The following is a 16,432-nucleotide window of genomic DNA, read 5'->3' as shown; positions in this document are numbered from 1 at the left end:
CGCCATCGACCCCCGGCCCACGTCATCCCCCGGGCCTGGAATGCCCTCCCTCTGCCCCTCCGCCAAGCTAGCTCTCTTCCTCCCTTCAAGGCCCTACTGAGAGCTCACCTCCTCCAGGAGGCCTTCCCAGACTGAGCCCCTTCCTTCCTCTCCCCCTTGTCCCCCTCTCCATCCCCCCGATCTTACCTCCTTCCCTTCCCCACTGCACCTGTATATATGTATATATGTTTATACATATTTATTACTCTATTTATTTATTTTACTTGTACATATCTATTCTATTTATTTTATTTTGTTAGTATGTTTGGTTTTGTTCTCTGTCTCCCCCTTTTAGACTGTGAGCCCGCTGTTGGGTAGGGTCTGTCTCTATATGTTGCCAATTTGTACTTCCCAAGCGCTTAGTACAGTGCTCTGCACATAGTAAGCGCTCAATAAATACGATTGATGATGATGATGATGGAAGGCACATCATCATCATCATCATCATCAATCGTATTTATTGAGTGCTTACTATGTGCAGAGCACTGTACTAAGCGCTTGGGAAGTACAAATTGGCAACATATAGAGACAGTCCCTACCCAACAGTGGGCTCACAGTCTAAAAGGGGGGGGGGAGGGGAGGCCTTCCCTGATTAAGCCCTTGTTTCCTCTTTTCCCACTCCCTTTTGCATCTCCCTGACTTGCTCCCTTTATTCACCACCCACGCACCCAGCCCCACGGCACTTATGAAGATATCCATAATTTATTTATTTATATTAATATCTGTCACCCCTTCCAAACTGTGAGCTCACTGTGGGCAGGGAATGTATCTATTATATTGTTGCATTGTGCTCTCCCAAGCGCTTAGTCAGTCAGTCAATCATATTTATTGAGCGCTTACTGTATGCAGAGCACTGTACTAAGTGCTTGGGAGAGTACCTTGCACACAGTAAGTGCTCAATAAATACTATTGATTGATTGATTATTCTCCCTCCCTTCTGTGTCGCCTATGCATTTACGTCCATTCTCCCTAAGTACTTTGATATGCACCTCATACTCAGCCGCACAGCACTTACGTACATAACTTTATACTCTGTTGCTTCTCCTATCTGTAATTTATTTTAAGGTCTGCCTCTCTACTAGACTGTAAGCTCCTCGAGGTCAGGGATTGTGTCTACTTTATTGTGCTCTACCAAATGCTTAATTCAGTGCTCTGCACAAGGTAAGGGTTCAATAAATATTATTGATTGATTCCCCTATCAGACTGTAAGCTTGAGGGGAGGAAATATGTGTTTTGCTACCATTATACTCTCCCGAACACTTAGTACAATACCTTACCAGGTGTTTAATACATTCCATCGATTATATTAATGATAATGTTTAGGGTAGGGCCTGCTGATCTGGCCATCTGGGGAATTTGGAGAATTGCAGCCAACGAGATTGCAGCCCAGGTCAAAGGATCCTCTCAAGTCAAAGGATCTTCTTAATACATCAATCAATTGTATTTATCGAGTGTTTACTGTGTGCAGAGCACTAAACTAAGCGCTTGGATGACTACAATGTTCCCTGCCTACAACTAGCTTACAGTTTTACTTTTGATTGACAAAGGGAGTCAACCCCAGACAGAAGGAGCCCAGGGATTGGCTGGAATTGAATGCTGTCCAGATAATTTATGCACATGATATCATAATGCCTCACAGCCAATGAGATTTCAGCCCAGACCATAGGTTCCTTTGACTACACTTTTGATTGACAAAGGGTGTCAAAGCCAGACAGGAGCCCAGGGATTGGCTGAAATTGGATACTGTCCAGATAATGTATGTGATGTCATAATGCCTCAGGGCTTTATATCCCCATCCCCTTCCCCTTGAGGGGTCCAGGGTTGCGAAGAATAATGCTGGGAGAGGTGAGTTTGAATTCATGAGCTTCCGCAAACCATCATCCTATAGGATTTATTGAGGACCTACTTTTATGTAGAGCACTGTACTAAACACTTGGGAGAGTGAATAGAGTTAGTAGATGGGAGTCCTGCCTTTAAGGAGTAATCAATCAATTAATTTTATTTATTGAGTGTTTACTGTGTGCAGAGCACTGTACTAAGCACTTGGGAGAGTAGAATATAACAATCAATCAATCAATCATATTTGAGTGCTTACTGTGTACACAGCACTGTACTAAGCACGTGGAAGAGTACAATATAACAATAAAACAGAATTGGTAGAGACATTCTCTGCCCACAACAAGATCTACGGGTGGGTGTTAGGGAGTGTCGGGGAGAAGACTTAATGTGTCTAGTTATTGTTGTACTGTTCCCTCCCAAGCACTCAGTACAGTGCTGTGCACTCAGTAAGCGCTCAATAAATATGATTGAGTGAATGAATGAAAATAAATTAGACATAGGAGGAAGAAGAGAATAGGAATCAATCAGTGGTATTTATTGAGCACTTACTATATTCAGAGCACTATATTGAGCACATGGGAGAGCATAATACAACCGAATTAGTAGACGGATTGACTGATCTTTTTGTACTGAAGTACTATCAGTGGTTGTAAGAGGGAGAGAGCCAGTAGAGTGCCTTAAAATCAGGCATCAGGAGAAAGAAAGGTGGGGAGAATGAATTGTGTTAGGTTTTGAGGTTCTTGGCCACAGGCCCTGGACCTCTGTAGTAATGATGGCATTCATCAATCACTTGTTATGTGCCAAACATTTTGCTAAGTGCTGGGTATTAAATCCCAAGTTTTCTGACTCCCAGTCCCATGCTTTTTCTACTAGGCCTTGCTGCCTGTGCACTGCCTTGTGCACTGTGGGCACTGAGTAAAAGTTTAACAGAATGTATGATTTAGTTGGGAGAAAATGATCTTTTGGGCTGGACCGTTCCAAACAAATCTGAAAGAGAGTTAATGGCTGAGGTAGTTTACATAAATTATGTGCACTCCATTCACCACCACCCCACCCCCCTCATTGGTGCTGCCATTTCCTCATTAATAAATCAACAAAAAGCAGGATCTGTGTTGAAATGAGGAGCTGGAGAAAACTCCCCAGTCTTAGATTTTTTTTCAAATAGTATTTGTTAAGTGCTTAGTATGTGTCAAATACTGTTCTAAGCACTGGGGTAGGAACAAGTTAATTAGGTCAGACAAAATCCCTATCTCGCATGGGGCTCATGGGCTAACTGGGAGGAAGAACAGGAGAACTGAGACACAAAGCAGTTAAATGACTTGCTCAAGGTCACACAGCAAGCAATTGGCAGAGCTAGGATTGGAATCTGACTCCCAGTCTGGTGCTCTTTCCACGAGGCCATGCACCTTTTATTCATTCATTCAATCGTATTTGTTGAATGCTTACTGTGTGCAGAGCACTGTTCTAAGCACTTGGGAAAGTGCAATACAGCAGTAAAGAGAGACAATCCCTGTCCACAACGAGCTCACAGTCTAGAGGAGGGGAGCCAGACATCAATACAAGTACACAGGCATCAATATAAATAAATAAAATTACAGATATATACATAAGTGCTGTGGGGCGGGGAGGGGGGGACGAGCAAAGGGAGCGAGTCGGGGTGAGGCGGAAGGGAGTGGGAGATGAGGAAAAGTGGGACTTAGTCAGGGAAGGCCTCTTGGATGAGATGTGTACTTGTACTTGACTTGTACTTCTCAAGCGCTTGGTACAGTGCCCTGCACACAGTAAATGCTCCCTAAATACGATTGAATGAATGAATGAATGTGCCTTCAGTAAGGCTTTGGAGAAGGGGAGAGTAATTGTAGCTTGTAGACATATCACTTGCTGCCCTTCCTCTTTTCTTGGGTTTGTCAGTGTGGCTTAGTAAATAGAGCACTGGCCTGGGAGTCAGAAGGACCTGAGTTCTAATCCCAGTTCTGCCACATATCTGCTGTGTGACCTTGGGTAAATCACTTAACTTCTCTGTGCCTCAGTTTCCTCATCTGTAAAATGGGGATTAAGAAGGGGAGCCCCATGTGGGACAGGGACTGTGACTAACCTGATTAGCTGTGTCTACTCAATGCTTAGAACAGCGTTTGGTACATAGTAAGCACTTAACAAGTACCATAATTATTATTATCCTTGGGGAGAAGCACAATCTCCTGCCCAGCTCGATCTCCTGCCCAACTCAGTCCAGCCCACCAGCAGGGAGCGCCTTCAGGCTCTGTGCTCTGGGGGCTGTTGAGGATGAGAGTTATTGCTCTGCCCCTCCCTGTCTCTGCCCCTGGAGAAATAGGTTCCTTCAAAGAGCTATCGATTCCAGTTGGCCCGCTTCAGAGTGATATGTTTGGCTTTTGAATTTTCCTTTTCCTCTTTTTTCAAGTTCACCACTCCATAATTGGAGTTCCAGGCCCTTCTGCTTTACCTCCCCCGTCAACATGTAGGGGGAGGGTGCCAGGAAGTAGGCTCCACGGCCTTGGGGTTTGGAGCAGAGAAGACCTTATCTAGGTTTCAGAAATGTTAATCTGCTTGTTCTCTGGCCCGTTTTCCCAAGAGGGGGAGCGGGAGTGGGGGAAGGGATGGGGAGGATGGAGAGCAATGGTGTAGGGAGGACTACTCAAGAAGATAACATAGGAGGAGATAAGAAGGCTTTGCCCAGGCTGAATCTGCCCAATGGTGTAACGCCCCCTTCTGGGCTACCCCTTCTTCTGCCACCTTTTCCAATCCTTGCTGCCAAATGGGCAGTTGCAGGAAATGGGCGTGGGGTTGCGGGCGAGAGTCCTGAGAGTGGAGGGGAGCCATAGCTTTGCGATAAACAGGCCCAGATTATCCCCTTTGTTCCCTGGAGAGGAGGAACTTCTCACAGCTTTGTGGAAATGGACTCTTTGTGGGGCCTGGGGAACCTCTCATCCGCTCAGATATTGGTAACTGCCAGGGCCCTTTAATCCTCTCAGTCTGGTCCCAGCAGTGAACATTACCAAAACCCTGAGAGCAAATGTCAGAGCTGTCTCCAGTCCTTGGCTCCTGAAGGAATCGCAATAGGGTCTCTCCTTTATTGCTCTAGGATATCATCACTAGCAGCCAGAGGATTCTGGGAACCAAACCACCCCCACCTTGTGTCAACTCTGACAGAGAATGACTCTGGCAGGAGAGCTGGGGGTCATGGTTTTGTGAGGAGGGAGATCAGGGCTGGAGATGTAGATTTGGAAAGGGATATATGTATATATGTTTGTACATATTTATTACTCTATTTATTTATCTTACTTGTAGATATATATGCGATTTATTTTATTTTGTTAGTATGTTTGGTTTTGTTCTCTGTCTCCCCCTTCTAGACTGTGAGCCCGCTGTTGGGTAGGGACTGTCTCTATGTGTTGCCGACTTGTACTTCCCAAGTGCTTAGTACAGTGCTCTGCACACAGTAAGCGCTCAATAAATACGATTGATTGATTGATTGATTGGGAGTCATTTGCATAGAGATGGTAGTTGAAGACATGGGAGCGAATGAATTCTCCAAGGGAGTGGGTATAAGTGGAGAATAGAAGGGGACCCAGAACTAGGCAGAGTACTAGATGGGAGAAAGAATGAAAAAAGGGAGAGGAAGATAGGGATGTGAAATAGGAAGAGCCAGAGCAGGGAAAAGGGAGCAGGAGAATGTTAAAGGAAGAACGAGTTCAGACTGGGCCAGTTTAAGGCTTTTGGTGGGCCCAGAGAAGAGAAATCTCTAGGTGAGAGGGAGGAGGGTGAACCCAGAGTCAAAGCTTGCTATTGCCCCCCTCAGAGAGCATGAGTGTCTCTATCTCCACTCATGCTAATTAATTAATTAATCAATCAATAGTATTTATTGAGCACCTAGTGTACAGAGCACTGTATTAAGCACATGGTAGAGTGCCATTCAATAGAGTTGGTAGACATAATTCCTGCGCCCAAGGAGTTTACAATCTAGTATTCATTCATTCATTCATTCAATCGTATTTATTGAGCGCTTACTGTGTGCAGAGCACTGTACTAAGCGCTTCAATGAGCTTGTAGTCTACAATCACACACTTCCCTCCCTGACATCTCAAATTTATCCTTGCCTGCTTTAACTCTGTACTTGCCTCTGCCTGGCAACATTATTTAATCCATGTTTATTTATTTATTTATTTATTTATTTAATATCTGTCTCCCTCTCTAGACTGTAAGCTTGTTGTGTGCAGGGACTATGTCTACCAACTCTGTTATATTGTACTCTCCCAAACGCTTAGTGCACTGCTCAATAAATATGATTGATTGATCCTTTTTGACTCCCGTGCCCATTTCCCTCACCAGTTTCTTCAAACATTTATCTCCCTCCTCAAACCCCCTGTCCCCCTGCTCCCCCCACCATATCTTGCCCCTAATGACCTGGCCACATACTTTATTGAGAAAATTGAAAGCATACAACATGATCTCCCTAAAATCTCCCTGGCTCCTCTCCAGTCCCTCCCTCCTCTTGCCCCTTCTTCGACTCACCCATCTTTCCCAGAAGTATCTCAAGAGGAGATCTCCTGCCTTTTGAAATCCACCATCTCCACCTGCATCTCTGACCCCAATCCCTTCACAATTTATCAAAATGCTTGCCCCCTCCCTTCTTCCCTCCCTGATTACCATCTTCAACTGTTCACCCTCCAATGGCTTCCTCCCCACTGCTTTCAAACATGTTCATGTATCTCTGTCCTAAAAAAACCTCCCTTGACCCCACAACTCCTTCCATTTATTGCCCCATCTCCCTCCCTCCATTCCTCTCCAAACTCTTTAGGCAAGCTGTCTACACCCACTGCCTCCACTTCCTCCCTTCCAATTTTATCCTTGACCCCCTTCAATCTGGATTCTGCCCCCTTCACTCCTCTGAAATTGCCCTCTCAGGTCACCAGTGATCTCCTTCTTGCCAAATCCAATGTCCTTTATTCTATCCTAAACCCCCTCCACCCACCTCTCATTTGCCTTTGACACTGTTGACCACCCTCTTCTCCTGGAAACAGTATCCAACCTCAGCTTTGCTGACACTGTCCTCTCTTGGTTCTCCTCCTATCTTCTTGGCTACTCTTCCTCAGTCTCTTTCACAGGCTCATCCTCTCCCTCTCATCCTGACCATTCCACTCTCCAGGCTTAGCTCTGGGTCCTCTTCTATTCTCTATCTATACCCATTTCCTTGGCGAACTCATTTGCTCCCATAGCTACCCCCAGACTGTAAGCTCATTGTGGGCAGGGAATGTGTCTGCTTATTGTTGTACTGTACTCTCCCAAGTGCTTAGTACAGTGTTCTGCACACAGGAAGTGCTCAATAAATAATATTGAACAAATGAATTGTGCCTTGATCTCGCCTGTCCCGCCGTCGACCCCTGGCCCACATCCTACCTCTGGCCTGGAACGCCCTCCCTCCTCAAATCCGCCAATCACTCTTCCCCCCTTCAAAGTCCTACTAAAGGTTCACCTCCTCTAAGAGGCCTTCCCAGACTAAGCCCCCCTTTTCCTCAGCTCCCCCTCCCTTCCACGTCACCTCAACTCACTCCCTTTGCATTCCTCCCGCCCCACAGCACTTGTATATATATGTACATATCTATAATTCTATTTATATTGATGCCTGTTTACTTGTTTTGATGTTTATATATAATTCTATTTATTTATATTGATGACTGTTTACTTGTTTTGATGTCTGTCTCCCCACTTCTAGACTGCAAGCCCAGTGTGGGCAGGGATTGCCTCTCTTTATTGCTGAATTGTACTTTCCAAGTGCTTAGTACAGTGCTCTGCACACAGTAAGCGTTTAATAAATACGATTGAATGAATGAATGAATAAATACAATAGAATGAATGAATGAACAAACTGCCATCTCTTTGAGGATGATTCCCAAATCTACATTTCCAGTCCTCATCTTTCTTCTTCTCTGCAGTTTCACATTTCCTCCTGCCTTCAGCACATTGCTATTTGGCTGTCCCTCAGATATCTCAAACTTTATATGTCCAAAACAGAACTCCTCATCTTCCCACCAGAACCCTGTCCTTCCCGTGACTTTCCCATCACTGTAGACAGCACGTCCATCCTACCTGATTCACGAGCCTGTAGTCCCGGCATTATCCTCAACTCATCTCTCTCATTCAGTCCACATATTTCATCTGTCACCAAATCCTGCTGGTTCAACCTTCAAAACATCGCTAAAATCTGTCCTTTCCTCTCCATCTAAACTGCTACCGTGTTATTCCAAGCAATTATCCTATCCTGCCTTGATCTCTGAATCAGCCTCCTTGCTGACCTCCCTGCCTCTTGTCTCTCCCCACTTCAGTCCATACTTCACTCTGCTGCCCAGATTATTTTATCATTTTTCTACAAAAAATGTTCGGTACATGTTTCCCCACTCCCCAAGACCCTCCAGTGGTTGCCTATCCACTTCTGCATCAAGCAGAATCTCCTTACCATTGACTTTAAAGCACTCAGTCACCTTACCCCTTCCTACCTTACCTCCCAATTTCCTACTACAACCCAAACTGCACACTTTGCTCTTCTAGTGCCAATTTACTCACTGTACCTCAATCTCATCTACCTCGCCACCGACCCCTTGCTCACATCCTGCCTCTAGCTTGAAACACCCTCCCCCTTCGTATCCGATAGATGATCATTCTCCCCAACTACAAAGCCTTCCCCGACTAAACCCTTATTTCCTTTTCTCCCACTCCCTTCCGCATCATCCGTGTACTTGGATTTGCACTCTTCATTCACCCCACCCTCAGCCCCACAGCACTTATGTACATTTGCATAATGTATTTATTTATGTTAATGTCTGTCCCCTCCTCTAGAGTGTAAACTTGTTCTGGGCAGGGAGTGTGTCTACTAGCTCTGTTATATTGTACTCTCCCAAGTGCTTAGTATAGTGGTCTGCATATAGTAAGTGCTTAATAAATAGGATTGGTTGATTGATTGATTAGCACTGCCTATGCATATAGAGGTAAGAGTGGAAAGGGGTGCTGTTTGATTGACTACAGTGAGCCCTGGGATAGCCGCAGGAAATCTCTGAGGGCAGAGGACCTGGCCATCTGGTAGTGACTGAGCAAATGACACCAGAATGAAATGTCTCCAGAACTGCTCAGAAGCACTGCTACCTAAATGTCCTCCAACACCTGGGCCCCGGGGTTACCTGGCTATATTTGGGTTTGCAGTCACTGACTTGGTAATTGGGAAGGGGCAGGGGGAAGGGAGTTAGAGGAGGAGGGCTCAGAAATCTCTGGAGGAGTTTAGAAATGTGTGGGTTTTGTTCCGTAGTCGCGGTGGGGTGGAACCTTGGCTTTCCACCCTTCTGGAGCTGGGCCCTCTGTCCTGCCCTCTATCTAAACACCCAGAGCCTGAGTCATCCTCTGTGTAACTCCTTCCAATCCAGGCTCCTGAAGCGATGGAGAGGGTGAGGGCCAGGATGAAGATCAGACCAAGTCCCAAAGGGTGCTCTGCCAATCGTTGTCCCATAAATGACACAAAGAGATGGATGGTTTTGCTCTCCAGGGTTATGGTGGCTCTTCATGACACTGGAATAGGACAGTGATGAAGCTTATGTGGGGAGAAAGGAGAGGAGGGTTGGGAGGGTGGAATTCTAAGGGGCTCGGGACACCCAAACTGATAACTTTATGGTATAGTAGAGACAAAGCAGGGCTTGGGGCAGGCAGCAGGTCCTTCTCGCAATAGAGTGGGGCGTGGAACACTGACATTCAGTAGTATTCATTGAGCTCTTCCTATGTGTAGAACATTGTACTGAGTGTTTGGGAGAGTAAAATCAGTCAGTGGTATTTATTTTACGATGAAGGGAAAAGAAGTGATTCCCCACCCTCAAGGAGCATACAATCTAAGGAGGTGGCAGCTACTACTCTGGCACGGTTCTGCTAAGGACTCGCAATTCTTACAATTCTTCCAGACCCTGCTACCTTTCTGTCACCTCAGACCCTGCCTCCTCTGGCTCAGCTCTCTGAGATTTGGAGCCCAAGATGCCAATTGTTGATCTGACTTCACCTCTCCCTAGCTCTGATAGGTGGCTGCATCTTTGGAATCTTCATTTCATTCTGACCTTTGAGGAGTTTGGGGGTTTTAATTCAATTTTTTTCCATTTTCCTGTTTGACTCTCTAGGCAGAAGGCTGCAACTAAACAAGTCACCATCAATGGTCTGGAACCCCAACTAACGACAGGTAAGAAGTCCGGGTCAGGGTCAGTCCAACTCTTCTCAGAAAGAGGGGTAAATTTCGTTCATTCAGTCGTATTTATTGAGTACTTTCTGTGTGAAGAGCACTGTAAAAGTGCTTGGGAGAGTACAATATAACAGTAAGAAGACACATTCCGTGCTCACAATGAGCTTACAGTCTAGAGAGGGAGACAGACATTAATATAAATAAATAAATAAATTACAGATTTCCATGCTGCCAAGCCCCTTGTTGGATCTTCCAGGGTGGGCCGTCTGGGGATTGGAGATGTCCTGAGTAATGTCACTAAAGTGGATCATCATCATCATCATCAACGGTATTTATTGAGTGCTTACTGTGTGCAGAGCACTGTACTAAGCCCCTTGGAAGAGCACAGTGCAACAGCATTGGTAGTCACGTTCCCTGTCCACAACGAGCTTACAGTCTAGAGGGATGAAGTTAGGAACAGGCCAGAGATAATGCTGCTTGAGCCCTCCCCTCCACGCCAACACATACAAAGTGAAAAAAGTGAGTTTATGTTACCCCTTAAGCCACCGGGCAAATGCCCAAGTGGCCATTGGCATAGTTCAATCCCCTCTGGAGATCACCACTGCTGCCTGTGGACAGCAGAGGGATAAAAAGGCTCATAGCTGAGCCCAGCTCCGAATGAGAGGGCCCAATAGACGTGAGCCCCTTGTAGAGTTCAAAGGCTTCAGAGCAGGAAATAAAAGTGTGACAAGTCATAAAGTGTCAGATCACAAAGCTATCACCCCAGCTGGTGGCTCCATCCCTGATTTGGCTTGATCACATCCTCCCTTTTGTCACTTATCTAATGCACCAACCTCCCACTTAATTTCCTCTTGCTTCCAGGACATCACCATTTGGGTGTCCAACAGGCACCTCAAACTCAATATGTCTAAAACTGAACTTCTCATCTTCTCTCCTTATCCCACTCCTCCTAACTTTCCCATCTGTCATCCTCCCTGGCTCTGAAGTCACAGGTGGCTATCGGCAAAGCTCACCTGTGAGAGAGAGGGCTTTGGGGCATGTCAGCCGCAGAGGTTATCGTGTGCCTTCTCGGGTAGCTTGGCTTGCTGTATGGGGAGGCCTAGTGTAGCCTAATGTAAAATCCCCATTTTACAGATGAGGTAACAGAGGCACATAGAAGTTAAGTGACTTGTCCAAGGTCACACAGTAGACAAGTGGCAGAGCCAGGATTATAACCCATGACCTGACTCCCAGGCCCATGCTCTATCCAGTATGCCATGCTGCTTCTCAGCATGGTTTATAAGGAACATCTCCTCAGAAGACACCGGGAAGACCCTAACGAGCTCAAAGTCTTGGCTTCAGCTGCTCTTTGCTCACACTCACTGGACCCAGGTGGGGTTGAGGAGTAAGATCTTCAGCCCCGTTGTGAACTGAGGCTTCCTCCCTGGCCTGAAAAGACCTCTGAACAACACAAAACAACTCCCTGCCCTAAGATGCTCTTTGGGGTAGGAGAGATGAAGCGACAGACTGCTCGTGCAGGGAAGGGTAACCCTGTGACCTCAGCATTCTGGGTGTGGGCTGTAGTGGTTGACTTCCCAGCTCATGAGTAGTTTCTGAGTCAGTCTGTTCAGGGGAAATTGGTCCAGGGGAAGAGAGGATTTCAGCCAGCATTCTCTATGATCTGCTACTTTAATGGAGGGGCTCTTGTCTCCGGGAGTCTGCCTGCGAGAGAAAGGTTGAGCTGCTACTGGCAAGTGGGAGCCAGTGATGCAGTGGAATGCCCTCTCTGTACCTCGCATCTCTAGGGGTTAGTACGAACACTTAGAACAGTAAGCACTTAGTCCTGTAAGTGCTTAGTACAGTGCTCTGCTCACAGTAAGCCCTCAAGAAATACAATTGATCGATTGAATGATAGGGCCTTCCAGGGCCAGGGAAATCCCGGTGGGTAGTGTAAGCTGCATCAGTCTTGTAGGACCATTCATTCAATCGTATTTATTGAGTGCTTACTGTGTGCAGAGCACTGTACTAAGAGGCTCCCCCTTTAGACTGTCAGCTCCTTGTGGGCAGGGATCGTACCTACCAACTCTATTGTTTTGTACTTTCCCGAGCACCAAGTACAGAGCTTTGCATGCAATAAGGGCTCAGTAATTACCATTCATTCATTGTTGGGGAAGCGTCTACCAACTCTGTTGTTCTGTACTCTCCCAAGTGCTTAGTACTGTACTCTGCACCCAGTAAGCTCTCGATGAATACCACTGATTGATTGATTGATTAATTAATCGGATGATTCCTTCCTCCATGCCCCTCTAACTGGCTCAGGCCCAAGGAGCCACTAAGAGCCAGGTAGGAGAGAAGTGATAATAATAATAATAATAGTGGCATTTATTAAGCGCTTACTATGTGCAAAGCACTGTTCTTAGCGCTGAGGAGGTTACAAGGTGATCAGGTTGTCCCACAGGGGGCTCACAGTCTTAATCCCCATTTTACAGATGAGGTAACTGAGGCACAAAGAAGTTAAGTGACTTGCCCGAAGTCACACAGCTGACAATTGGTGGAGCCGGGATTTGAACCCATGACCTCTGACCCCAAAGCCCGTGTGGTGGAAGGAAAGGAACTTCCTCTCCTCAAGCAACATTCCCCGACCCACCCCCTCTTTTCAGTCTGGCCCAGAGGGAGCCCTCAGTCTGGCCCTGGTGGGAATGGCAATTGGTGCTGAGGGGCTTAGGAGCCCAACAGTGTGGTGGGGTTGGTGGGGTTATTCAGCAGGGTCTCTGAGGCCAGAATCCCCAGGGCATTGGGAAGAAATAAAGACCAGGATCCTGTTCCCCTGGAGGATCTTCTCTGTACAAACACCCCTCCCAAAAGTCCCGGGTTGGAAGTGCCTGACCATCCCATCCCTTAGCCGAACAGGGAAATGGGAAGAGCAGGGATAGGCGGGGACTGGGTCTCTGGTTTAAGAGCAGAGGTCTTCAGAATGGGCAAACTGCCCCATTGCCACCCGCTGGTTGGGGATAGAATGGGTTTTTGCTGTTTTTGTGGGGTGGTGGGGAGGAGAGGAGAGATCCCCGGTACTGTCAGAGTGCCATCTGCTTTTCTTGCTCTCCCAGACCTGTAGAAATGGAGCACTATCACAGCAAGCAAGGACAGCAAGCCGACCATCAAGACCCAGCCCAGCCAACCCAGTCAGACAACCAATTCAACAGCGTGCTGGTAGATGAGCTGGACATGCTATTGACCCAGGCAGCCTCCATTATTCATTCGTCTAAAGCGAACCATCCAAAGCACCAAAGATCCAGTTCCCAGGATGAGGCCACACAGAATATGTATGATGCCTGGCACCATTTTAATACCCAACAACGTTTGGAAACTGCCCGGGTCTTGGGACATTGGGAGCATGAGCGACAGCACAGCCTGAGTGTGCCAGAGGGGAGAAGTAGGGCACTACCAGAGTCTGTGCAGTGCTGGAATCCAGGGAGATCATCAGAAAACCCCCAGGAGGTTCTGAAGAGCCAGTTCTGTCTTTTGAACAGACAGATGACTTTGGCATTAATGGTACCTTCTCAGGAAAATCTTGGAGCGGGAGTAAGTAAGATCCCAATCCAGAAACAAGTGGGGGCTGGAGGGGCTGAAGCCTCAATCCAGCAACAGCTAGGGGCCAGAGTGTTTGAAGTCCTGTCCCAAGGACAAGCGATCAAGAATTCAGTCCAGGAACAGCTGGAGGCTAGAGAGATAAAGACCCTGTCCCAGGGACAGCCAAGAGTCAGAGAGCCTCGGATGCCAACTTGGGAACAGTTGGAAGATAGAGAAGTTGAGTCCCGGTCCCAGAGACACTCGAGGACCAGAGAGACACATTCTCCATCTTGGGAACATCTGGAAGATAGAAAAGTTGACTCCTGGGCCCAGAGGCACTCGGGGGCCAGAGAGATGCATCCCCAATCGAGGGAAGAAGTAATTAATGTCTGGTTCCATGAACCCTCAGGGTTCAGTGATGCTCCCACACCATCCTGGGAACAACCGGGAGCTAGAGAAGTTGGGTCCTGGTCCCAGGGACCCTCAGGGGGCATAGAGACTTCTTCACCATCTTGGGAAGAAGTGGTTAGGATCTGGTCCCAGCACTCTTCAGGCGCCCAAGAGATTCATTTTCCATCCTGGGAAGAAGCAATTAAGATCTGGTCCCAGGAGCCCTCGGTGGGCAGCGAGACTCAGACACCATCTTGGAAACACCTGGGAGGTAGAGAAGTTGAGTCCTGGTCCCAGGGACAATCAGGGTTCCGAGTGACTCCTATAACACCTTGGGAAGAAGCAATTAAGACCTGGTCCCTGGGACACTTAGAGGCCAGAGAGACTCCTACAGCATCTTGGGAAGAAGTAATTAAGACTGGGTTGCAAGAGCCCTCAGGGTCCACAGAAACTCCTACATCACCTTGGGAGCAGCTGGGCACTAGGGAAGTTGAATCTTGGTCCCAGGAACACTTGGGGACTAGTGAGACCTATACACCACCTCAGATGCAACTGAAACTTATAAACCCCTGGCCCATTGCCCAGTCATTTTTGGCATCTTTGATATCGAAGGCTTTAACTCAAAGAGAAGTTAAAGATGCCTTGATCAAAATCTTGGCCAGTGAGGTGTTGGGGACTTACGTAGCCAAAGCTCTGCCCCAGAGGATGCTGAAGCCTGCTTTGATGAGAGCCCTATCCCAGAAGGACCTGGGAAACACCATTACTAAAGCTCTCTTCCAGCCCAAAGTAAGGGTTCGGGTAGCAAAGACCTTGTCTCAAGGGGAGCTAGGAGCTGCTTTATCCAGGGTTCTCATGCCAGAGGAGAAAGAGGACCTGATCCAAGCCATACTCAAAGGGGAGCTGGGATCGATGGTCATCCAGGCATTAGCCAAAGGGATCCTGGGAGTTAATGTGAATAGCTTCGTCACCCTGATGACCCTCGCCCCCTCCGAGAAGATCCCGTGCCCATCGGAGCAGTCTTTGAGGACTGCGTCAGGTGGGATTGTCTCACGTCCAGCCTATCAGTTGCTGAGGAGGAAGGAAATTGTGAAAGTACCCCAGAGGTTCTCAGAAAGGGAGGAGTCCCCACTCTCTGTAGCTAGTTGGATGGATTTGGAAGCAAACCCAACTCAGAAGATTAACGAGGAGCAGCTCTGGGCTATCCTGGTGATCCAGTCCTATTTCAGGGGCTTCAAGGTTCGGCAAAATGTAGCCCAGCAGCATATGGCAGCTACTTTCATACAGTCCATCTGGAAAGGCTTAATGGTACGACGAACCTTGGGCAGGCACAACACTGCTGCCATCATCATCCAGGCAGCCTGGCGGGGCTATACCACCCGGAAATCCATGACCTGGGACCAGCTCTCCACCTCCCTTGTTAAGATCATCTGCTGCCAGGAGAAGAGACCCTTAGGACACTGCCACCTCCAGCCATGCCAAACTGGCTCTTACGGCACCTGTGGGTCCGAGCTCCCAAATACGACTCTGGGCCAGAAGATAGATGGACCACCCGGCCTGGTACTGTCGACGTGTATGGGATCCTGTTGCCCTGACGCATGTGGGTGCTCTACAGACACCGACATTGCATGCAGGAAGGGTAGAGGCCCCAGGCTGGAGAGTGGAAAACTCAAGGAGCACAAGGAGCCTGAGAAACCAAGCAAGTGGAAGCAATTGGCGAATGCAGCCACGGTGTTGCAGGCTGCCTGGCGAGGGTACCAGGCTCGGCGGGCTCTGTGGTAGCAGCAGAGGGCAGTCCCCATGACGCAGGTTGCCTGGAGGGAGTTTCACAATCAGAATGAGCTGGTCTAGCAGGTGCAGGCGAAGGAGGAGTATGCTCCCTGGGACCCCTGAAGTACAATGTGCCTGTGGCTTAGGACTGCACTGCACCGTTCTCCATCTACCTGCCACAGTTTGTCTGAGCTGTAATAAAAGAATCGCAACCCATCTGGGACGTCTCTGAGCTGCTCTGGGAGGGAATGCTAGAGTGCCTCACTCTCTGGTGATTCTTTCCCCTCTGCCTTGAAACACGTTCAACTTTGCCCTGGATTAAACAAGTCTACTCTTAATCCCCTGGTCCCCTCCAGCTATTGCCCCATCTACCTGCCCACCTTCCTATCCAAACTCCTGGAATAGGTCTGATACTCCCACTGCCTTCATTTCCTCTCCCCCATCTCATTTCTCTACCCACTACACTCAGGCTTTCGATTTCTTTTCCTCGACAGAGACTGCACTCTTTAAGGTCACCAATGACTGTCTTGTAGCCGAGTCCATAGGACTCTACAAGGTCCCCCTTGACCTTTCAGCTGCTACTGACACCATGGACCCTATCAGGCCTTGGTTTTATTGATACGG

The 16,432-nt window shown here is 47.7% G+C and overlaps 1 protein-coding gene across 1 annotated transcript; it reads left to right on the top strand.

Annotated features, from left to right (window-relative positions):
• The first annotated feature begins 1,840 nt into the window (after window positions 1-1,840).
• On the top strand, window positions 1,841-16,041 carry IQCN (IQ motif containing N). The gene is made up of 3 exons (XM_038740087.1): window positions 1,841-1,884; window positions 10,044-10,102; window positions 13,189-16,041. The coding sequence occupies exon 3, from the start codon at window positions 13,199-13,201 to the stop codon at window positions 15,818-15,820; it is 2,622 nt and encodes an 873-aa protein (XP_038596015.1). The 5' UTR covers window positions 1,841-1,884; window positions 10,044-10,102; window positions 13,189-13,198; the 3' UTR covers window positions 15,821-16,041.
• The last annotated feature ends 391 nt before the right edge of the window (window positions 16,042-16,432 follow it).

Source organism: Tachyglossus aculeatus, chromosome X1 (assembly GCF_015852505.1).
Source record: "Tachyglossus aculeatus isolate mTacAcu1 chromosome X1, mTacAcu1.pri, whole genome shotgun sequence".
Classification (NCBI taxonomy): domain Eukaryota; kingdom Metazoa; phylum Chordata; class Mammalia; order Monotremata; family Tachyglossidae; genus Tachyglossus; species Tachyglossus aculeatus.
The sequence above is the reverse complement of the archived record's forward strand: the minus strand, read 5'-3'. Positions and strand labels throughout refer to the sequence as shown.